Genomic DNA, 24,177 nt, shown 5'->3' on the forward strand with positions numbered 1-24,177 from the left:
AGCTGTTTTGGTTCTGCTCAATGCCTCGCTTGCAATGCAGTCTAGCCCAATCCGGACAAGGACAGCTCTTTGACATTTAGTGGAGCTGGTAACTTCAGCAACATCTTCTGCTAGCCTAGTCTCAGACAGCTGCTGTAGAAATGTCCTATGACTGGCTTAGAAACAGTTGTTCTCTGCTGTGTGCATCCATCTTCTAGGGAGCACGGGGATAGGTAAAGCCATCACCTTCACTTCACTTTGTCCAAAGAATGATGCAGGTGGGCAGCTGAAGCTGTCTGAAATGTCCTTACTACACCTGCGAGCTCTCTGCCATCCCTCTTTGAGTGGCTGCCATGGTGGCACAGGGACAGGAGGCCCCTGATGAGCTGCGCAGGTTGTGGGGAACGCTAGAAGGTGGTCACTGAGGCAAATTCAGCTGACCTTTGAACAGCACATGTCTGGCCCTGGCATTGTCCTTCTACTTACAAATCTGACCCACTCAAAGCTTCTCAAAAATGAGCAGCTTCCAGCTGTCAATGGCTTTTTGGTGCAAACACTGGTTTAATCCTACTCCCACATGGGAGGGGTGAGCTCAGATGGTATGTGGATGGGTGCTATAGAAAAAGCCATACTAATGTTAATCAAGGGCAGCTTTCTGAGCTGCTTGTGTCAAAACTCTCATCATTCAGAGGCCAAATCAGTAAAAATACCCAGAAGAACCCAAAGGGTGTTTCTGCAGAAATATGCACATTAATCTCTTTTCCTCACCAAGAAACATTATAAGCAATTAGGTGTGGAGTAATTTGCCTTCCTGCAAATCCTGTAATAATCCCAGAGTTTAGGCCTGAGGTATGAGATTTTATATCCATCCTCACAAGGTCATTTAACATTAATAATTCATCTTTCTCTAAGGCTTGCTATTTTACTGGCCTTAGTAATGTCTTGTGGCAATGAATTCTACATTTAATTAGGTGCTGCCTAAGAAATAACTTTATTCTAGTAGTTTTGAATAATCCAGTTTCATGGATGCATTTTGTCATGAAGCAGAGGAGCAGATGCACATGATAAACATGATTTTTTCTAGTGTCAATCAAACTTTTCAACTTTCTCCTTAGTTAACTCCCAAATGGCTACAGGAAGGAAGTACCAGTTTAGAAAGGTTGTGATTTCTCTCTTTTCTTTGAGTTCAAAAGGGAGATGACTGGTGGGAGCTCATTCTTTAGTTGGAGGTGGGTATCTCTTCCATTTAATGCAAATATATACTGAGAGTGGTGCTCAGTTTGCTGGACCTGGAGGAGACTCCAGGCAGAACAGGACTAGGAAATTTATTTCCATATTATGGTGAAGCAGTGGCTTGGAATTTGGTTCCCACTCACCTTAGGAAAAAACCAAAATAATTTTAATGTTCATAGAGGAGAGAAGAGGAAACTTTTTCCTAGGCAGGGTACAGGAAGCCCAGGCAGATGAGCAGCTGCAAGTCTGGGAGGCTGGGAGCAGCTTTCAACCCACCAGCAGCCTGCAGGTCTTCCCTAAACCGGGACCCTTGGGTATTGGGACTGTGATTCCCAGAGTTTCTAAGTCCCTTACTTGATAGCAGCCTGCTTGACAGACTGAAAAGGAGCAAGGGTTTTGTAAGTTCCATTGAGGTATGGAGTCAGAGGTACCAGAGATTTCAGGCAGGAGTGATGTAGGGAAGCTGGACAGGACCTGGCAGCAGACACCACTGCTATCTTCCCAAATCCATGCCCCCAGGATCACCTGGGATGAAGGAAAAGCATCTCTGAGTTTTCCCCCAGTGCTGGTCCTGCTGAGGCAGTGCTGAAGAGGCAGCACTACCCACCAAAGGCAGGGAGGGCAAAGGGAAGCTGTTCTTCCCACTTCCCTAGTAAACTTATGGCTGTCTAAACCATCCTGTGAGCCTGATTTGACCACAGATTTTCTTGCTGCCCATTTCTGACCACAGTAGGAATTGCATATATGAGATACAAGAAATAAATTTTGGTCATATTATCATTAACAATAATTAACAACACTGTTACTGAAATACTGGAAAACACTAGCCACACAAAGGACTGTTCTTTAGCTCTGTACGCACCTCCTTGCAGAGGCTGATCAGGGTACTTACAGCTCCCAAATTTCAGCGGGCAAGCGTGCACATCCATTGGGAAGTCCTCCAGGTGCATGGGGCACTCTGCATGAATCGTTAGCCTACAAGACAAAACACAGGGCATGACCAGAAACACAGGGCTGCGTAGGTTTCCACCTGGCCCTTCTGCCACAGCATCTTTGCCCTGCATCCATCAATGGCAACAAAGGCCTCAATGCAGTCGCTAACCTGTGGGTCTCTGGGCAGAAGGCCATCAGCTGTAGAGATAACAGCAGGCACACAGATCTGGCCACCTTTTCCATTGTATAAACTCAACCCTATTGACTGAGTTCATCTTTATCCACTTAGTGCAATCAGAAAATCTGCCAAAGCCAAGGTCTTCTGTTTGCTTATGCACCATGCACAAAAAGTTCATTAACACCTGGGGCCAGGGGACATCTTATGGACCACATCATGGACCATGCTGGAAATCAGAGGGAAGGGGCTTCCAGGGAACATGGCCAGTTCTTCCTGGTGGTCTGGAAGGAGCCGAGGGCTGGCAGATTGTTCAGTCAGAAAGCCACAGCACCACTGGGCTTGCTGAACAAAGTTGGTTGCAGACATGAAGTCGCAAGTGTTGCACCAGGGTACATCATACCCCTGTGCCTGTGGGGCACCTCATCCCACCTCCCCTGGCTCTTCCCTCAATGGTGGCACTGCAGAGGATGCTGTGGGCAGGCACAGAGCTGCATGTCCTGGGGCTGTCTGGAGGGGAGCAGGACAACTTGTGCGCTTTATACATCCACCAAATCCCGGTAGGATACCTCATCAGGAAGTGGTTTTGTGAGGGAGGCACACCATAAAAGCAGTGTGCTGCAGAACATGGGGTCAGGCATAAAAGAATCCATTATAAAAGGCTCTAAAAAAGGTAACTCTTAGCTCGTGTTCCTTTCTGAAGTACTGCAAAGCCTGCAGCCTCAGGGGGGAGCCAGGACAGACAGCTTCTTAGATGACGTCTAATACGATCTTCTCTGAAGGAACCATTTGCAGAAAAAAAGGACCCACTTCTGATGGCTTGGCAAAATAATAAATAAACTGTGACAGGAGCAACAGATGGATGCAAAGGGCAAGCGCACAGACCTAAGGCTGAAAGTGGCTTGTGGAAAACTCAGGTCAAGAGCACAGGAAAAGCTTCTACTGAGATATTTTCCTTCAGCTGGAAAAATGTTCAGGTAAGTTATTCTTCATAGAAGATATTGAGGCTTAGTCAAATGCAAAACATTCAGATTTTGTTTGCTAAAAGCAAAGAAGAAAAAAAGAAAGGAATGAGAAGAAAATTAAAAGTTAGTTATTTCAGGCGGACAAACCTTAAATGATTCTGAAAAAAAAAAGAAAAACCCAAACAAAACAAAAAACTTGGCATAAAAAGATTTGGTAGACAAAACCAAGTACTTCACAAATTGCTCTAAAATCCCCTGTGGGGAAACAAAGCAGAATCACCATGGCTTGGAGGTGGCAGGGGATCTCTGAAGCTGCAGCGATGGTGGCTGCAGGCGGCAGATGGTGCTGTGACAGTCAGACACCGCCACAAGCAAGGGACGGAGCAGCAGCAAATTCCTGCACAGCTGCTCCTTGTTGGCTGCAAGAGCAGGCCAGGCTGCGCTGGAAACTCTACTGGCTGTGAATTTTGCTCTGCCAGGTGAGGAAATGAACGTCATGATTTCAGACCCACATCCAGCCTCATCTGCTTCTGGTCTGGGAAAGCTAGCATCCCCACGAGAGACAGGCAGAGGTATTAAATCAAGAAGTGAAGGAGCAGAGCTGGAAGCTGCCATAACTTTGATGGAGCAGGGCTGGTGGCCAAAACACTCCTGCATGACCCTGAGTCCCTGCAGCACCCACAGCAGGGGTTTAAATCCCAGTAAACCCAGCCTTTGGGAACGTCTGGGAGGTGAGGCATGCAACCCCTTTGCAGCACTCAGTGGGGTGACAGTGCCATAGAGCAGATCGCACCATGGGGAAGTCTACATCTCATTCTTGTATGAGCTGGCAAAGGATATCTGTGAGTTTCCTTCGGACCTTTCAGTGGTGCCCCCCACTCCTTGATGCAACAGCAGCACATATTAATTTCTACTGGTTTTCAGTGCTAGGTACCACTCTCCTGTCTCCACTGGGCACATCTGCCCCACTCTGGCCCCACTCTGCCCCAGAAGTTGCCCCACAGGGGCAAAAAAAGCCTGTAAATGCAACTCCCTCAATCAGGACAGGTTTGGTTCTGATAAACAGCTCTTAGCTATTAAGCATCAGTAAGACATGGTCCCCATATGTCCCATGGGGACTACTTGTACTGCCTGAGGGGCTGGCTGTTGAGTCACCATACACTGTTGGGTCCCAAGGGCTCACAGCCCAGCCATGGCTGATGCAATGACCCATACTCCGGCCAGGTTAATCGCAGAGGGTTTATTTGGTCTATGCAGGCTGACTCCACCTCAGGTAGAGGCAGTCAGTAAATACTTAGAGAAGTATGAAACATGAGTGAATTCAGAGCAAACCACACCTTGCTGTCACCTCCCAGCAGCCAGTGGCTTACAGCTTCCATGATTCAGAGGCTGTATTCTGGCAACCGAATACACCAGAGACCAAGGACCTTTTCTACTCTGGTCCTGCCAATCCTTTCTGAATCCATGTACATGGATAGTGATCGCTATGTCCTGTAGTAATCATTCTACTGACAAAGAAGTGATGATGACTGTCCTGCTTGCATTATGTCTGGCCCCAGCTTGGCTTCCTCAGCCAGTCCAAGAACAACTGTGTGGTCAATGTAACTTCCTTGGAAACAAATCACTGTTTCTGACTTGCTGATATCTTCTTCATCTCTCGAGTGAATGTACCAGTTTTACATGACAGAGAAGATGACCTGATCCAACTTGGACTTCAACCAAAATTCACTGAAGTCAATGAAAATACTGACAGTGATTTTGACAAGCCTACAAGCACATTGTTGGAATTATTTTCTTCTGAACGCTCAAAGGCCACCAGGAATAAATCGCTCATTTGCTCTGATGCCTCTCTTTCATAATCTGTATGAAGATTGGGATTTCGAGAAGCAGGTATGAAAACCTCGCAGCAAGACATGGACTTGACAGCCTTGCTCCTCCTGTTCTGCTTCTTTTGTGATGCTTTATTCTGTCAGCTCGAAATTCACTTGAGGAGCTTCATGGTTGGCAAGCTTGTCAAACATGCCCTCACAAATCCTACAATTCAATTCTTACTGTGTCCTTTCCAACTGCAATGTACCTTTTGCTTCTAATATTTGTCACTGTCACTTGTATAAAGGAAATGCTTTTGCATTTCCCATCTCCCTCAGCAGGCCACACAAGACTTTTCCTTTTTATCTTCCTATTCCTGTGCTGCCTCCACTAATTACTTTATTATTTCAAAAGGCTCTTAGCTGGGTATTCCCAAAGTCGTTTTTCCAGAGGACCTCTCTTTTGATCAGTGCTTTCCCTCTGATGTATCCTGAACTCCACAGAAACCAGAAAGGCCTTTTTCATACAGTGTACTGTTTGCAAGTCTTGGTTGTGATCAACAGCCACTATGAATAAGGCTGAATGACTCAAAGTACCACAGATTGTAGGTCCAGTGGTTGAGTGCCATTTAAAGCAGACAGAAGGAGCTTCAGAGGGGGCCAGCATGGCAGCAGAGGCCAGCTGGGCACAAGCTGGCCTTGGCCATACCCTCCTGCCCTCTCCAGGCCATGGCCAGCAAAAGCAAGTGTTGTCAAGGGAAGGAAACAACTTTATACGGATGCTGAATGACTCCATAGGTGTGTGGGAATGCAGCAGTCACATTTTAAATCTAAAGTGTCTTTTATTACCTGAGCCAGTAAACAACAACACAAGAAATCCATCAACAAACTACTGAAAAAGCAACCTAGTCTGCCACTTCTCCACCTACAACTGAAGGAGCTTTTAAGTGTCCTGAAATTAAATAAAAAAGAAAATTCTATATTGTTCCAGTGAGATGAGCCTCGTTCAGCAACTTCAGCCAACCAGAAGTCAGCACGTTCGCAGATAACATGTGAAGGGAGTCAGTTTCCCAGCCGAAGGGGGAGCAATACAGGCATTCCCTCACACAGGTGTTCTCCCTTGCCTGAAACATCTTCACTTTGTCCCCGCACAAGCCAGGGTGTGCTGGCTTCCCAAAATCTCTCCCCATGACCAGAGCGCATGCACTGCTGCTCACTCCTGCTCACCCCTCTGACCCCGCATCCCTCGGCCATCTTTCACCCCCTTCCTGCAGCCTCTCTTGCACACACTCATCTTTCAGAGCTCTAGTTAGCAGAGATATTTAAATGAGCTGTGGAATCAGTCACTGCTCAGGAAAGTGGCCACATTCCCTTTCCGCTCTCCCCTCCCACTGGCATTTCCCGCCACCTCCTTTTGTTGGTGGGAAACTCCTCAGCACCATATGCTTTGCCTAATGAAACGTCAAATGTCAGATTATGAGGAATGTATCTTGTTTCCCAGACAATTACCACTGCCTCTGCAGCATTTGGGTAGAAGAACGTGTTGCAGAAATTCTTTGCCCCTTACCCTGTGCAAGGGAGCTTATGGCCAGCTAACCACAGAGGTTTGCTTCATTGCTCTCAGGCCCTGTTCAGGTCCAGATATTCGAGCCCTGAAATGTCATTATAAAGCCTAAACAGCATGTGAAAAATAGCCAAGCTGCCAGCAATCACATAATCCAGCTGTTGTTTGTATCCTTTGGCTCATCTGTCCCAGAGACTAGCAATAACTTATGCAGAACTGTCTTGAAATCAAACCCAAATTTCTCACGTTTTCTCTTTTCTTTGCTGGCACAATGGCACTAAAAGTGGAACATCCAGGAGAGAAACCATGTTCTTCTCTTTAAAGTCATGGGAAGTCCTTTGAACTGCTCAACACAATGGCAGGAAGCGTGAATCAGGCTAAACATACCTCTTCCAGGGCTGACGGTACAACAAACCACTTCAGCTTCGTTCTCATGGTTACCAGGAGCTTAGCAAAGCCTTTGATGTGTCATTAGAGCACCTGCGTCGTGCTGCAGGATGAGCGAGAGTCTCAGACCAATTTCTGGGACGCAAATGTAATAATCCCTTGGTGTATGTGTGGTACAAAAACATGACAGCACCCTGCACAGCAGAACCGACTTTGTTTATGCCAGGGATATCGCTTGAGTTTTGTCCTGATTTCTCCTCCAGGAGATTCATTAATAACCACAGTCAGGCTGAAGAGTGTTTACGGTTTAGGCTGTGTGAGAATCTAGGTTAGGTTTAATTGCTGAAGTTTGAGCTTGAAAGCCAAATTGCTTCTAGGATCCTTGTGCTGGATCTGAAAGCACAGAATTCACTTTGTGTCCTCCCCCAGCCCCTGGAGATTTCAGATTTCAGATGGCAGTGAGATAAGGTGATCTCTGAAGATTTCTTGCTCCTGGGACAGCTTCCTTTCCGAAGTCTACCTCCACAAAACCAAGCCTGGAAAATAGACCATTTCTGCCTTTGGATCCACTGTGGGATCTGTAAGGCAGGGAAATGCAGACTGTGCAAATCTCATCTTGTCTGTTCATCTGCCTGTGTGTTTAGCACTATAGCTTTGGTCTGCTCAGGTCTGTTTATGCTGTTGTCTTGGATCAGCCCTGATATGGGATGCAGCCAAATAGTTGCCAGTTCATACTACCCAGAGGAGCTGGTTCTGCTCTTGCAGAAAGGAGAATGATGGTTGAACCTCCATCACATGGAAGGGTTCTGCAAGCTCCAGCCTACAGGTCTCACAAGTTGCCTGGGGGTTAAAAATCCAAGCAGTAAAGACAACCCAAACCCTTTGCTGGGAGAGACACCGTGAAGATCTTTGATTTCAAAAATCACAGCCTGGGAAACTCAAACCCCTTAGCATGCTGCAGTAGGTACAGGACTTGTTATCTGGGGTTCAACAGCTCTGGTAGGACTGCATGTACACTGCGTGCCTTTGTACTCAGCTTTCCCTCCTGTTCTGCCTCAGCCAGGAATTCACCAATTCTCCTTCCCAAGTGCTCGTGCACTGCCACCAAGGACTTCACTTTGTCTTTAGCAATACAGGTTCTTGAGGCAAAGTCTTTGGGCATGCAGCTGAATGCATCAGCCTGGCAGTTAAACATCCTTTAAATGCATAACTTGAGCACATATTGTCTGGGAATCACTATGACAATAACCACAAAGCCTCAACATGCCACTCTGACAGTTCCTGTGAAGAGCAGTAGAGCTCTTTAAAGCCTGGATTCACGAAGTTGAATTCCCATTGGCACAGCATTAAGCTTTCACTATTTTCATATGCTTCAAGGCCAGGAAGAACCAGAACATTATCTACATGCCCCACAGAATTCGAGCCAGAGAGTACATCCAGAGATTGCTGCAGCACCTGAGTTTTCGTCTGTACCTTATGTAAATCCATGCACAATTCCCAGTTTGTTGTACTCAGGTCTGGCACCAGAGCTTTGAGACCCTAGCTGGGCTTTTCTGAACTACTTGGATTTTGCAGGAGCTCCACAAACCAGACTGCAGAGGCTGGACTACGTAATAAAACCATGTTCCCCATGCCCTCTAAGGTAGCTGGAGTAGCAGAGAAGAGGCAGAGGGATCAGTAATCCTGTCCCTTCCTCAGCAGCCAGAAGGAGGGGAATAGAGAAATGAAATTTTGTGCTGCAGTTGCAAAAGCCATCTTGTCACCCAGGTGCCAAGGCCTGAGTCAGTATGAGAGGTTTCCACTGTGACATTGCACTGATCTGTGAGGAGGCTGTGCCATGACTAAAAGGAATCTCTGGACACTCAGCTACAGCTGGTGTGCGACTCCTTGAAGCCCAGGTCAGTGATAAAGAGTCTCCCTCCAGGAGCTATCAATATTGTCACACAGGGGTAATTTTGCTGGATGCATGTGTCAGAGTTGCTGTTCCACCAGAGCAATTTCATCTATAAATGTAAGCCTTGACTAAGAGAAGTTGGCTTTCACAGCAGGATAAATAGCAAGAGACATGCCTCTTAATTGCACATCAGCAGATCTGATCCCTCGAGGATATTGGCTGGTACAAGGTAAAGGAGTAGGATGCCTCAGGAGTCAAACTGCATGGCAGGGTACCAGTCTAGACTGAGCCTGCGAGAGATCACCTGAGCCATCCTGCCAGTCCAGGGAAAATCTGGTAGAGGTCCAAACTCACTCCCTAGTCAGCAAGACAGAGCATTCTTCTCTGAGATTTGCACTTTGCTGGATGTCAGCTGTGTGGGGCTGAGATTGGCTTCATGATCCTGCTCTTTCCTTTGAGAATCATAGAATCATTAAGGTTGGCAAAGACCTCTAGAATCATCAAGTCCAGCTGTCAACCCAACACTACCATGCTTCCTAAACCATGTCCCCAAGTGCCATGTCTACACGTGTTTTAAATACTTCCAGGAATGGTGACTCAACCACCTCTCTGGGAAGCCTGTTCCAATGCCTGACCACTCTTTCAGCAAAAACATTTTTCCTAATATCCTATATAAACCTGCCCTGGTGCAGACTGAGGCTACTTCCTCTCATTCTATCACTAGTAACTTGGGAGAAGAGACCAACCCCCACCTCAGTACAACCTCTTCTTGGGTAGTTGTAGAGGGCGATAAGGTCTCCCCTCAGCCTCCTCTTCTCCAGACTAAACAAGCCCAATTCTCTCAACCTCTCCTCATCAGACTTGTTCTCCAGACCCTTCTCCAGCTTTGTTAACCTTCTCTGGACACACTTCAGCACCTCACATCTGCATAGCAGCAATCTGTGCTGGATAAGGAAAAGATCTCCATGCACCACAGTTCCTTGTACTGTGCAATATAACATGTGACAAAAGGCCTGTTACCCAACCCTCAACCTTTCGGTATCTCTGAGTGGGTTCTTCACCTCTTACAAAGCCTAGGGGGTACATTTAAGGGGGGCAGGAGCAGATGCAAAGGGAGGTCCAGACTCCTTTTCATCCCCCCCTTCTTTGGGAGACAGCTAAACTGGAGGATGTGTTGAATTTATTTTAAAAATCCCATGACTCCATTTTCTTCAAGAAGCTCATTCCCAAGAGCTTCATGATGCCGCCATCCTGGCACTTGCCCAGCCCTATATGGAAAAGTAAAACCAATGCTTTCTCAGTCACACAAAACTTGCTGAAGCTAATGGCTGTTTGCTGAATAAAGAAGAAATGAAATGATATAAAAGCCCTGAAATTGAGTCCTTTTTTTGCTGTCTTATGCCAGTAGCTCCAGTAATACTTTATAGTCAGCCAATGATACAAGCTGGGGGAGTGTTAGTCATCCACATGCAGGTCAGTGAGCCGGGAGCAGAACTGAGCCCTTAAGTCAAGCTGGGCTTCTCCCTTCATTTACCCCATCTGCCTCAGTAACGTGAGATCACTGATGTGTGGAGACCTAAACCCCCAGGCAGTGGCAGGATTAGCTCATATTTGGGAAGTGCTGCACAAAAGCAGAGCACTGTTTATCAATGTAGGCTGTAAAACTTGCTGACACTATGTAGATTCACAGCCAGCTTAACTATGAAGAGATGAAATTCTGTCTGATTCTCAAAAAACAGAGGTGAAAGTACAGCATCTCAACACACAGAATCTACAATGAAGCCTGTTATTAGTTAGGATTGGCTTTAAGATGGAAGCAGAGAAAATAATTTTTGAAAACAAAGATTTACACCTTTCTAAAACCAACTCAGTACCTTTCTTGTGCATCTGTAAGTAGCTTATTGTTTCATTTATAAGCCCATTTACCTCAGAAGGCAAATTAGTACATCAGCCCCAGGTGGAAACATTATTTACATGAGTGAATAGCTTACAAGCATACAGGAATATCTGAATAGTTCTGGAACAAATGTACAATTAACCCAAAGGTGCTTCTCTTCATCCTCTCCACCTGTTGCAGCTTAGTGATAAAAGTATATACCAGGGCAGTTCTTGAGAAATCCAGAAAAGATGACTGCCCAAGCACGGTTCACCACCAGCAGCTCATGTTTTAGAAGGAAGGCTCCTTTTGCTGGAGCTCACAGTGGGGTTGCACAGGCTGTAGGTTCTCATGCTGCAAGGCTCCCTGGTTCATGGTTCAGGGCTCCCACTGAGAGCTCAGCTGGGGATAACATGGGCTGGGTTAAACTGAGAACTTCCAATGGCCTCTCCAGACCTGGCACCTCCAAAGCACGGGTGTTAATAAGCTGGTGATTTTTTCCCTTATGATGTGCATTGATTACACAGATTTGGATTTTTGATTCCATAAAACAGGAAAAAAAAACCAACGTTGTTCTCAAAAGCAAGCTTGGGTTCATTAAATGTTTCAAACAGCTCCAGTTCATTAAATGTAACATGCTGAGGAAATTTAGATCTGTTCTCAAGCTGCTGGAGAACAACAAGTTCTCCCATCCTAATGTTACCCTACCAATTCTGGAAACCCATCTTCATATCCCATCAGAGGTCAGGAACAAAAATAAGTTGGTGGCACACCAACTCCACAAACTACAGATCCCAACACTTCTACCTCATCACATAAAAGAAAAAAATCAACATGAATCATGAGAAAAAAGCTACCTGTAAAAATGTGCTTAAGTTGAGGATCAGTGATGCTACATAGGTAGGACACAAGGATAGCAGGGAAAGCAGCAGGGTAAGACTCAAGTGCGCTGACAGAGTCAGTGGAAGCCTGCACAAGTCCTGCTGTAATGTACCCTGAGGTCCCATCCTTGTCTGCAAGTGTATAGGGACTGGGAAGACCCTGGCCCAGGAGACACAAACTTACCTCATGGTGTACAGGAGGGTGCCATTGTCCACCAGGCGCAGCAGCTTGTTGGGTGTTGTCATATTATGGGCAACAGATTTTTTTCCATTGTGGAAGAAAGTATCAGGAGTCCAGATCTTACTTGCCAGCAGGTTGTTCAGGGGAAGTATTTTCATGGGACCATCAAACTTCAGCCTTTCATCTCTCCAGGACTGACGGAAAAAGACATCAATAGTGTATTCCTTTGTGTAGAAAGGAGACAAAAATAAGTCTTGTTTCATTCAGCTCTTCATTGCAAACAAGCACTTCAAGAAATGGTAAATATCTTTGGTCACTGAGCACATTGTGTTTTGGCACACCTTAGCTGACATGAAGTGTGATGCAACAGGAAGTGGGGATTAACAGCAGTGGAGAAATATGTGGAGGATAGAGGGCATTTACCACATTTTGTATAATGCCTTACATATGATGCCAAAATTTGCATTCAGTGTTTCTGACCACTGCAGACAAGCTGCAATACAGCCTACAGTGGCCAGTACTAGGGTAGCCCTGCTGCACCACCACCTTTACCCAGATGTTTCAGGGGATGGAACCATTGTGTGCAGCTACATGGGAATTTAAAAAGGCAAAAATAAAGTTCCTGGGGTTAGAATTTGGCCAGGATACTAATAATTATACCCCCGATAATAATAATAAAAAAGTTTAATGGCATTGTCTTTACGTTATTTTGTTCCCCAAGCCACCTCTAGAAATGCACTGAATCAAGGACCTCACAAACATGCATTACAAAATCCTGTGACTTTCTTTTTCCTATTTTTCCTTTTTCTATTTTCCCTTTAGCTAGTGTAAAACCCATTTCCTAGGCCAAATTCCAGCTGGGGAAATTAGAAGTCACCTCTCTGAAACCCTGGAGCCAGGGCCAGCTCCTCACTTATTGCATGCAGCCTCAGAAACCAGTCGACCAAGCAGGAAAGGTGCTATGCTCCACAGCCACCCTGAGGCAAAATTAAATCGATCTGCCCTCTGCTTGGCATAAGGGATTGCTGTTCCCTGTGACCTGAGCCACCCTGTATCCTCTGAGGGTCCATGTCACTTGAGGGAAAGTCTTTAGCCCATCAGCATAAGCTGCCTACTGCTCACCTCTACAACTCACACCTCCTCCTCCTACTGAAGGAGCCCATTAGCTCACAAGGCTTTCAGAGAGAGATAGGGGCTTTGGAAAACCTGTCTGTCCCAGCTGTTCTTCCACTGCTGTTGCAGATTCATAGTCTTTATTTACGGGTTCCTGGAGGCTGCAGGACCAACTAAACTTATCACTGTGAGTGATTTATTTCCTGCAGCTCTTCTCAGCAGCATTTAAAAAGCTGCTGCGCATCAGTTTCCTATAGATCATAGAAATTCCTACAGGTTTTGCAGCAGATGGCAGCTGAATGAAAGCATCTTGGTAAAAGAAATTCATCCCTGCTCTCCGGCCAGAGTCACTCCTGCTTGAATGTGAAGTTTCTGGAACCTGGCTGGGGGAAGGAAAAAGAAGATCCTACATTCCCACAGGCTCTGCCCTTTACAAGATATTCTGCCCCTTCATGGAAGTGATCTTCACTTTGTGGTTTTAAGCTCAGTAAAGGGATAAAACCAAGGGAATCGGTCTGTGTGCAGTCCCAGGAGGTAGGTTTGGGAAACGTCCTTATCAGGAGAAGAGGCATCTTATTCAGAACTCCCTGTTCCTATTAAAAAAACAAACAAAGCAGCAAAACTTTTATAACAATTTCCCAGGCCCTGTTTTTCTTCTTTTATGCTAAGGAATCATTCCCAAAGAAAAGAGAAATCATGTTCAGATGCTTCTCCTCTTTTCTATACTTCTTTCCACAAGAGCATCATTCCCAAGTCAACCCTTCCAAGGAGCACATTTAGTTCTACATTATGCTCTTCACCACCTTACAGAAGTAACTGAAAACATCAAGACTGAGCCTGTCTCCAGAGTCCATCCACCAAAGCACAAAACTCCCTTGAACTTTTTTTTTTTTTTAAATTTCCTGGGGACTGAAGCAAAGCTGCAAGAGCTCACTAGCAAAGACTCAGGCACATGTCAGGTCCTATCAGGCTCTACTTTCCAAGCTAAACTGAAAGAGATATTAGAAGTCCCTTAAAGCATCTCAGGGAAAAGGTCTGCATGTCCTCTTCCATGCTTCATAAACAGATGCTCTCCTCTGCTCTCCACAGCAGCTTTACCTGCCTCTTCTCCGTCATCATAATTACAGTCTCCATCTGCATCAAGATGCGCAGGAGCGGCTTTCCACTGCAATGAGTAATGGCTGGGGGAGGGACAGGAGCGGGATCACCAGGTGGATGCGAGTGGGGAAGGAGGGAAGGAGGAACTTCCCCACTCCCAAGATGAAAGGAACCACTGCAGAAGAGCAGGTTCTCCCCACGCTTCCTGAGGAGATGGGGTTTCTCTCTCTCACATTTCTGAGTTTATTTAGCACCAGAATGGCACGCTAAAACACATTTGCTATGCATTTGTAAAATACATGGAACTAAAGCATGCAAAGGGGAAGTAATTTATTGTTCTTTAACTGTCCTCCTAATTTTAAATTCATTGTGTCAAATCACATTGCAGAAAATACCTTTCTCTTTCCAATACCTCATATTTCTTCTTCACAGTTCATTATACATGCTCCCTTAATCAAATATGCTCCACCTTGGAAGTAATTATCAGATACTCCCCAAGGGCTAAGATTGCTGAATATATTATGGGTCTCCGCTGCGGTAGGAAAGCAAGCAAGATAGAAAGAGAACTCAGATGAGATTAATACTCTTGGCTACGCTGACATCAAGTTAACTTCTAACCCTGGAGTGGTCTTTCCAAAGCAACATGGGGTTGCATGATGGGGCTAGCACCTCAATGAGATTTTATTCTCCCCCAGCTCCTCTGCTTGCTAGCACAGGTCTGTCAGTGGGGCAGCTGAAGAGATGTTCATGGCCACGTGAGCACAGAAAAGGAAACCCTCTCAGCTCTGGAGGGGCCGCAAGAGCTGCAGGACATAGCTCCTGCCTGACACAGCTGGTGAGAGCAATGCCTGCTTCTTCTCCCAAAGTGGGTTCCCTCCAAGGCCAGGACTGCCCACCACTGGCCTGGGCTATGCCAGCACCAGGTCACCTCTGGGACTGGATGCGCAGAATGGTCTGAGTCCCGAATGCATGACTGTCCTCATGTGGCTCCCTGAAACACTGAGCAACCATCGACAGCCAACTCCTCCCTATGTGCCTGGGCGCATGTGGGATACGAGCTGCAAGAAATGCTGTTGAGAAAACTCACAATTAATTATGCTCCACAGTCCTGTTTTAATTAGAAGACAAACTGTTGTGGGAATACAAGCCTAAATTCAGACCTCAGGCCTTTTCATTAATAATTTTCCCCGAACATGTCAAAATATTGCAATCAGTTCATTCTTTTTCTTTTTTTCTCTTTTGCCACCCTTCTGGTTCAAGCACTGAGGACGGTTTGATGGTGAACCGTTCTCTTCTGGCACTGCCACCAAAACAGGCCGGCTTCTGGCATCCTCCCCTCTTCCCAGAGAGCACCCCTCCTTCCTCCACACACAAGTCAAAGAAAGCTGGCTACAGTAAGGTGTTTATCAAGTCACGAAATAGGTGCAGCATGCTACGTACGGGTCTTGGTCACAGGGGCAGATGTTCCCATTTCATTAGGTTGCACTTGCAAGACAGAAAAAGATCCTAAAGCCTGCAGTGTGCTTGAGTGGTGCAAAGACATCGACCCTCCAAGGTTGTATTTGCCATTATCAATTTGTTTCTAAAAGCCCAAATGCACCTGAGAAACAATCCCTGTCTACCTCACCCTGAGCTTCCCTTGGACTTGGAGAAGCTGATGAGCACGTTCATGCCCACACCGGCAGCTGGGATGCTTGCTCATGTTCTTGTCATTTGGGAAAATCCTCCTTTTGCCCAGATTGCCCAGGGACATGGGAAGGGCATGTCAGCTGCAGGAGAAGCCATCCCTCCTCGTGAGGCGACCAGCCAGTGGCACCTACCATATCTGTGTCCGAGACAGGGCCGAAACTCGTCACGTAAATGTCTGTCTTGACTTCAGTTACACTGTCTGGGGCAGAAAAAAAAGGGAAAAAAGCAATTAAAGAACTGAATTTGCTTGTACAGGGAAGGGTTTGGGTTTTGTTACGTGGTGTTTTTTCCTGCCAGGGGCCTCCCTGGCGAGCCCTCAGCAAGCTGTCATTGTGCTGTCTGCTGTGCCCTGAACAACAGCCGATTTTATCACTTGTAATTGGGCAAATTCATCTCTGATGTAGCTCTGTTGCTTTCCATGCTTACACCAAGGACGAATATGTCCTGCACAGCCAGACAATTCATATTTACAAAATGTACGCGGCTAAACAATACATAATGTGTTACAGATCCACATGTTTTCAATACAGAGGTAAGTCCTGATGTTTTGAAACTCCTTTTAATCTGAAATCCCTTTGTGTCTCCCAGCCTGATAAATAGCCTAGCAATATTCCACCAGTTTTAGGAAACCCTGGTTTTGTTACAGCTTCAGGCTTATCTGTATGTAAAAAGAATCACTATTCCAATTGCCTTTTACTGCTGTCGTGTTTGTTGTTCTCCTAGGTGCCTCGCTCCTGGTGAGCAGCTGCTCTTGCAAAGCTGCTGCTTGCTTGCATCACACGCTTCCCTGCACCCCAGGCTGCGCCGCCCTCCTGGATGCTGAACAGCAGCCTTGCTGCCCCAGCAAAACAACAAAGCCCCACTTCCTGCCCCGAGCGCTAAAACCCAGGGGCAATCTTAATCACTTGCCTTCAGGTAAAGATATGCATTATTGATGCTGAATGGCACATACAGCTCTCGTTCTTGACTTCATTCTGATTTCGGCGTGTTTCCTAATTGAAATCTCTGCTGCTGTCTCATTTTGCAGGGAAATCAAGGCAGAGTAATTTGCCAGATTCATGGTCCTATGCCCTGCCCACTGGGTTGTACTAAAAAAATGATCAGTGAGGTGCCTTGAGCTTAGCACTACATTACCATAAATCCTCAACACTTTAGGGCATGGCATTAGCTGGCTCAGAGTTACTTTCCCTATGAAGGAACCAATTTAGATCCCCAAAGAAGAGTTCATGCTATGTGTATAGTATCCCATATTGGCCACCGCAGCAGTTTTGCAAGTAGCCGGGATGGCCCATTGCTCAATTCAGTTACGGAAATCCTTCTGTCCCCTGACAGTTATTTTACAGTACTATGAAGCTTAGTCTTGTGCTTCAAAGTTTTGTATCCAAAAATAAGATAATACATTCTGGCAGGGTTTTCTCCTTAATGGCTCAAACATACGTATACATGTCTTTAGTTATTATGGCTGGAAAGCTTCTGACGCAGCCCGTGGCTGATGTTATTGTGCTATATAAGTAACCCTTGATCTTGTCTTGATGCAATAAAAAGAAGGTTAAAGAGAAATATGTTTGCGGTACATTTTCTAAAACACCCAGAAACCAACAAGACAGCATCCTGAACAAAATGAATTACTTCTGTTAGACTTAAACACTCAGGGTATTTCTCTGTCTCCCTCCAAAGAAGTTCCCAAATAAGATACAAAGCAGAGTAGAACATTTAGTGAAGCAAGGCTCTTTCCACTAACACATGCGGCAAGAGAAAGCTAATTATGTTTTAGAGAAAACACAAACTCTCTCTCCCTTCCCCTCCTCCCTTCTTGGCATTCACTTTGCCCAAGACAAATAATTTACAGTTGTGGTTATCAGATCAAGATCCACAGCCAGTGAAGTCATTCCTGGTGAGGTGCAGAATGAATTGCCCCTTACACCTGAGGGGCAGAGGGACTGGGGTTCATGAAAGGACTCCTACTTTACAATGTGATCCTTGGGGTCCAAGCATGAGGGAAGGGGTTCAGGAAGTGATGAGGAGGTAGAAAGACAGAAATAATTTTGAACACCTTTTGATACAATCCTGCTATATTTACATGAGCCTTTATGTCTTTTGTGCCTGCAAGGCAGCACCTGGTGTAAGGACAAGCTGTGGGGCCTGGCTTGGTTGCTGGCTTATTGATGTCTCCCAGCACTTAGAAAAATGCACTCCCTGCACCTTTCATGGCAAAAGCCAGACTGAACTTTCCCTGTTAATATGTGCTCCTAAGGGCAGGATTTGGCTGGGATCTGGAGGGGTTTCTAATATTAAAACATTGCTATGCAAGCAGGGATTTCAGCAGAGCTGGGAAATCCAGAGATAAGTAAAATACAGCATAACAGAGCAAGCTCCAGCCTCAGAGATTCGTTTGCTTCACGATCCTACAGCCCAAGAGCACCTGCACTGCTTACAGCCCTACCCAGGCTCATCAGGTCTGTGACGGTGATACCTTCTCCTCCAGAGAAATTAGGAGCTATTCAGCAGCCTCCTCCCTCCTTACCCTCACACCTACCCACCTTGAGCCTGAACAAGAAAAAACTGCATCCACTTTTGCAGCAAGAGAAAGCTGAGCATCTCCTGCTTCTGCTCAGAGACATGGCAGGGAAGTCCCTACCTTTTTCTCAATCCACAGACACACCCACACTGCATCTTGGCTGTCTCGCCCAGCTCTCACCAAAGATTTAATAATTAAGGACTGTACTGTAGAGGGTTAGGGACTTTCCCGAGACCTGTTGCAGAATTAAATGGCATTTTTCCTTTCCTAGTACCACCCTTCCCTGTGACTCAACCTTTTTCTACGTGCACAAGTTGAGCCTTCAAGCCTTCTGGGGTGGCAGGTGGATGCTGCCAGTCCTGTTTAATAGTTGGGGAGACAAAAAAAAGGAGGCTTAGTTCAGGTAGGAAGCTGGAGTGGAGCAAGGACCAGACTCAGCTCCAGCTGCCCTAGGGAACGGAGTGGGCTGGTGCACTGGTGCCTAGCAGAGGGCTTGGTATTGTTCTTGGCATGCCGCACATGCACCACCATCAACACAAGGTGCTGAGCCTCACCATGCCCAAACTGCTGCCATCTGGGGACTGGAGAGCAAAAAAGGACCCTGTAGCAGTCACAAAACTAGAAGAGATTTTCAGGTTCAACATTTGAATATGAGCAGAATTTAGAGGCCCAAGTGGCAAGTTCCCAAGCACTTGTTTGAGGCCGATTCCCTTGTCTGGGGGCTTTTCCCATTTATAGGCTCAGCTTATTCCCAAACTTGATCACACCTGCACTTCTAAAGCCATCTGGAGCAAGTGTGTGAGCAGGATCAAGGTACTGCGGGTCAGTCAGAGCTGCCCCTTCTCCCACATGGTACAAAGCCAAGTCCCTGCCTGCCAGACAATTCTACCTTGCTTCTGCCTGCAGAAATCCCCCACAGCTGGGCAGATCTGCAATGCAAATGTAAAACAAAAGCTGTAACATCCCTTCCCACAGTGTTACCATGGCACTCCCTATACCTGCCTGCTCTTTAGAAGCTACCCCTCTCCTCCGTGACTTTGCTACACCAGATCTAGCTGCTTGTGCAGAAGATAAACATCCCTATTGGCACCATGTGGAGGGCCAGTCCTGCCACCCCAAGCCTCACACCAGCAGGGTCACTGGCTTGCCTTGTACGTGCAGAAGGTGTAAAACAGCAGCAGCTGCCGCTGATGAGGTGCTTCAGGGTTTCCATTTTATCAGTCCTCCTCTGTTCCCCTCTCTGAGTCCCCATGCCCCATCTTCCTGGCTCTGGCTCAAGGGAGACATCCCACCCTTTCCACAGTCTACCTTTTAAGTGCTCGTGACTCCCTGGGCCTGTGACGAGATAGCTATTATTTACAAAATGACAGAGTGCTATTTTTACTTGCTTCTTGGAAGCACTAGGAGCAGTAGCAGAGCTGGAATACAAATTACACTGCCTCTCTGCCTCTCCCCTCACCAGCTGTAGATTGTAGGGCTGCCTCTACAAGTGATTATGGGAGGTGGGGGACACAGGGGCTGAGGAGGCTCTTATTAAACATCCTGCTGCACTCATCAAGTGCTGTTTATTTAAGAATCTCAGCTGTAATATAATTGACTCAGCCAGTTGTGTTTCAGCTCTTGAGGTTTGTGGATGTGCTGAACACAGACACGTTTCCCAGGCAGGGGTTCCCAGAGGCTATGCCACAAGCTAGCAGAAATGATGTGCCTGCATCTGAGCACTGGAGGCTCCCAAACGATGTGCACTATTAAAACAGAGGTGAAGCCACTGTGGCTTTGTGCAGGGGATTCCTGGCTGCTGCACTGACGTCAAAGAGGCTGCACAGCCTTACCTCAGAGATAAACTGGATAAGCGAGGGCATGGGGACCTCCTTAAGGATGTGCTCCACGTGACAGTGCTCCAGCTCTGCCCCAGGGCTGTGCTGGGACCTGAGGGAGCTCACAGGTGACAAGCCTGTCTGTACTGGTGTTTCTGTGCGTGATGGCATGGCTGAGACTAGAAATGAGGATATTCCTGCACTCAGTGGTACAAACCCTTAGTAGGCTCCAGGCCAGCTCCTGGAGATAGATGTTCCTGCACTGGGCTCCCTAGGAATTGCTCTGGACTCCAGCCAGCCCTATATCCCATCTCCAACTGTGGTCACAACCTAAAAAGTGCAGTGACAAGCTGGTAATGCCCCTTAACATGCTCCTAGTGTGGAGCAGTGCTCTTGTTTCTCAGCGTGATAAGGTCTCCTTATTCAGTAACCCTCTCCCAAGGACCTGTCCAGTGTTCCCTCAAATACATAAAATCCTTTGGGAAGGACTCCTACCAGCCTGCAGTGAGGGAAGTGTCACCATGAAGAGAAAGGGTATGCTACATAGCTCTTTCCCATATCATGTAACCCAAAGTGAGCACATTGGACAGGACAGTGCTTTACAGCTAACCCAGCATCTCCAGGAAGGGAAATACGAGTTGGTTTGTACTACCAACTTCCATTTCATGCCTTCTCCCAAATCCTTGCCATGCTAATTAATAAGCAGCAGAAGGTAATTTTTGCAGCTGCACACAGAAGCTTTTTGGGTGTTTCATTCTTCATTTTCTCAGTCTCTCAGTGGGGGGATTTAATTTTCCTTCCAATTTTAGCCTCTGGAACAAAAGAAGCTTCCATGACCTTTGCTACAATACCCATGAGCCTGCTGGAGCCAAGCCACACCACAAGTCAAGGCAGCGCTTGCCTTCAGATGAGGCACACTGCAGCCCCCAGTCAGAAACTCCACCCTTGGGTCCCTTCTCTCACTCTGACAGCTTCAGTCCCATTGCACCAGGGCTGCTACCTTTGCCAGTTCCTACCTTGGTTTTTCCGATGGCCTTTTAACCCATGGTGCTGCTTTGTTTTGGGAAGTAGGAGCTGAGTGATGTCTCCTTTCAGTAAGAGAGGCATTAAAGAAGGTAGGGCACTCCTCTGGATGTGACTTTGCCCTTGGGACTGCCACGCCAGAGCTAGAAGACAGGGAGGCACAGGCAGAGGGGTAGGTGCCTGAGGAGAGAGGGTAACCTTGCCTCCCTCCACAGCTGCCCTTGCCAGAGCTGCAGAAATGGAGATATGACATCTTCTAGATCACCAACCACACACAAGAAACCCCTGACATAGCCTTCACTGCTGCTCTCGTGCTGCAGGGCTAGCGAGACTCTTCCTATATGTGGGATGCATCTTAGAGTTGCTTTTCTTGCATTTTTTGCTAGGGAGCTCAGCAGCACAGAAACAAACATTTCAGTGAACATCACTGCAGTGCTGTTAATGCCTCCAAGGCTTGTCCAGCCCAGCCAGGGGATAAAGACTCCAAGGACACAGACTGACAGAACTCCTCCCACCCAAAGGCCACAAAGCAACACGAGCTATTGCTAATGTCAGGACCACAAACATGCTTTCACACAAAGTATCCTAGGAGTAGAGGCTGTGCATGGGTCAGGATAGGAAGGCTGGGGAACAGACACAGCAAAAAACTGAGAAGGTACTGGCGTTTCCTCCAGCATTTGCAAAAGCGAGAGCAGAGCTGGAGTGCAGACAGATCTGGGCAGCTTCTTCTCTCTCAATTGGTTTTCACTTGGGGATCTTGGAGAACACATAGAGAGGTCACAGTCAACCTCTTCAAACTCCCAGTCCCAAAGTCAAAATACATATTTTCAGATGTTGCTTTGCTGGTTTAGTGCCTCGGCATCCTTGAATACAAAATTACTTGTTCAGATACAAAAGCCAAGTCTCGTATCACAGACATACACCCAGGCTTGACAAGTTCAGCCTGGGCATCTTTCCCAAAAGTGGACAGCAGAGTGCACATGTTGTTCTTAGAAGAACCACCCAGAACGTACATATGGCATCTCGGTCCTGTCAGCAGCCTTCCTTACATAGGAATAAACTGTAACCGCCGCCTCCATAGATAGAATTATATAGAATTAAAACAGTTGAAACCAGTAAGAAGCAAAGGCTTTAGGTAGCACACCATGCAGCCCACAGAAGTCAATGCTGAACAGCAGCAATCATAGCCAAGAGTGTCACCAGGAGGGCTGGCAGCTGGCCCAATCCTCCACAGGCCAGACAGAGCTAACAGCGCCATCAGGCTTAATTCCCTGAACTACCTAAAGCACCAACACATCTACAGGAAAACTCACTTGGGCAGAAGCATTAAGACACTATAGAGACACCATTAGCCCCATTTTGTTCGGGGTGGGGGGGGGTGGTGGGTGGGCGGGGGAGTGGAGAGTGGTGGTGAGGTGGTGGTGAGGGGGGTGAGGATGTCATCCCAGAGGTAGGTCAGCCCACCCAGACCTGACACCCTCTGATGGGATCTGCCTCTCTCTAGTGAACATGGAGACGAGGATGACCAGAGTTCCATGGGTGAAGGCTGGCCTTAGCCTCAGGCTCCCACCTGCGACAACATGGTTAAAATTGATGGGATGCTTGTCACTGCAAAGTGGGGTCAGCCAAGGACTGAGCACTGGGAAATTTGTACTCTGCAGAACGAACCACACAGCAAGGAAAGAAACAGTATAAATGTCTGAAACAAATGTCTTATCTCAGCAAAAGCAGGGGTGAGTAAAAGCCTGCAGTGGATTGCCAACAAGACCTTTGGATCAGATCCGTATCTAGCTCTGCAGATGTGTCATGAACTATTTGTCTAATGCAGTTTTGCTCGGCTATGTGCTTGCTTACAGAAGCGGTCCCCCTGTCTCACTTTCAAAGCTGAAATAACTCAGTCTGTGTAACAGATCTGACCCCCTCAGTTACACTCTCAGTGATGTCTGCAGAGCTATGATCAAAAAGACGTCACATCTATACAGGAAACAAGGCTATCTGCTGCTGTCCATGAAAGCATCAACCCTGTCCTAGGGTGCTGAGGCATCTTTTCACAGGGGTTTGCTTATCACCCACTGCTGCTGCTCAAATCCCCCGGGATGGCCAGTACAGCCAGTTCTGAAGGAGCTGCTCTGTGAGCTGTGGTGATGAATCACTACCTTCTTTCTGGTGTGATGGCACATCAGTGTCTACAACTGCATGTCCTCCAGCTAGGCTAGAGGGAAGTCATCAAATCTGTAAGCACAGATACACACGTGGTATCACTTCCAGCTGTGGTCTCTCTCCTTTCTCCCCCCAACTTGGATATTTCAGCATAGGGGGAGCAAGAAGTTCAAAAGAATTTCAGGGGCTTCCTCAAGGGACAGCTGATAACGAAACCACTCACACAAGGTGATGAGGTGATGCCTGTCAAATCCCTCAAAGAGACAGCCTGCTGCCCTGGCCCTTTCTTAGCAGGGCCAGGGGAGAATTGATGCAATGAAGAGATTTATTCTCTGTCTCACACAGCAGGCTGTATATGCAGCTTTCTAACATGGCTGCATCCAGTGTTCTCTGCAGGACCAAGATGCAGGACCAAGATGCAGGACCATTAAGTGACCCAGTTACCACTTGAGCATGGCTTGTCTATGATTTATGGCACACCATAATGCCTAGATGTATGTCTAATTCCCAGGTAATCCCTGGGGAACAAGCCATCTGGGGCACAAACTCCTTGGGTTACATAGGGAAGATCAGCTCAGCTCTTGGAAGATAAATCCCTAAGTCTCCAAATGTGCTATACATGGGCTCATGGCTCTGACCAAGGTCTAAGCTCTCTCCATGCCTACGGCGTTTGGATCAAGGCATAACTACTGCTGAAAGAAGAGAGGTCAGACATACCTTGCTCCTCCTTGCTTCCAAGCGAGCAGGGAGACAGCATCCCACAGCACAGCACTGAAAGACACACAGGACATCTGCTTGTCCCTGTTGGGTGAGAAACTGCACTGCTGCCCTAGCAATTCCATGTGAACAACAGCACAATATTGCCCAGTTTTCTGATCTGAAC

The 24,177-nt window shown here is 46.9% G+C and overlaps 1 protein-coding gene across 2 annotated transcripts in view; it reads right to left on the reverse strand.

Moving 5' to 3' along the window:
• LOC142063358 (gamma-aminobutyric acid receptor subunit alpha-3-like) overlaps positions 1–24,177 on the reverse strand; it is an 80,929-nt gene that overhangs the window by 25,928 nt on the left and 30,824 nt on the right. For both annotated transcript variants that reach the window (XM_075107021.1, XM_075107020.1), the window contains exons 4-6: positions 15,908–15,975; positions 11,880–12,100; positions 2,105–2,187 (exon numbers count right to left, since the gene is read on the reverse strand). In XM_075107021.1, the coding sequence (XP_074963122.1) occupies positions 2,105–2,187; positions 11,880–12,100; positions 15,908–15,975 (372 nt within the window). The remainder of the gene's footprint in view (positions 1–2,104; positions 2,188–11,879; positions 12,101–15,907; positions 15,976–24,177) is intronic.

Source organism: Phalacrocorax aristotelis, chromosome 11, assembly GCF_949628215.1.
Source record: "Phalacrocorax aristotelis chromosome 11, bGulAri2.1, whole genome shotgun sequence".
Lineage (NCBI taxonomy): Eukaryota > Metazoa > Chordata > Aves > Suliformes > Phalacrocoracidae > Phalacrocorax > Phalacrocorax aristotelis.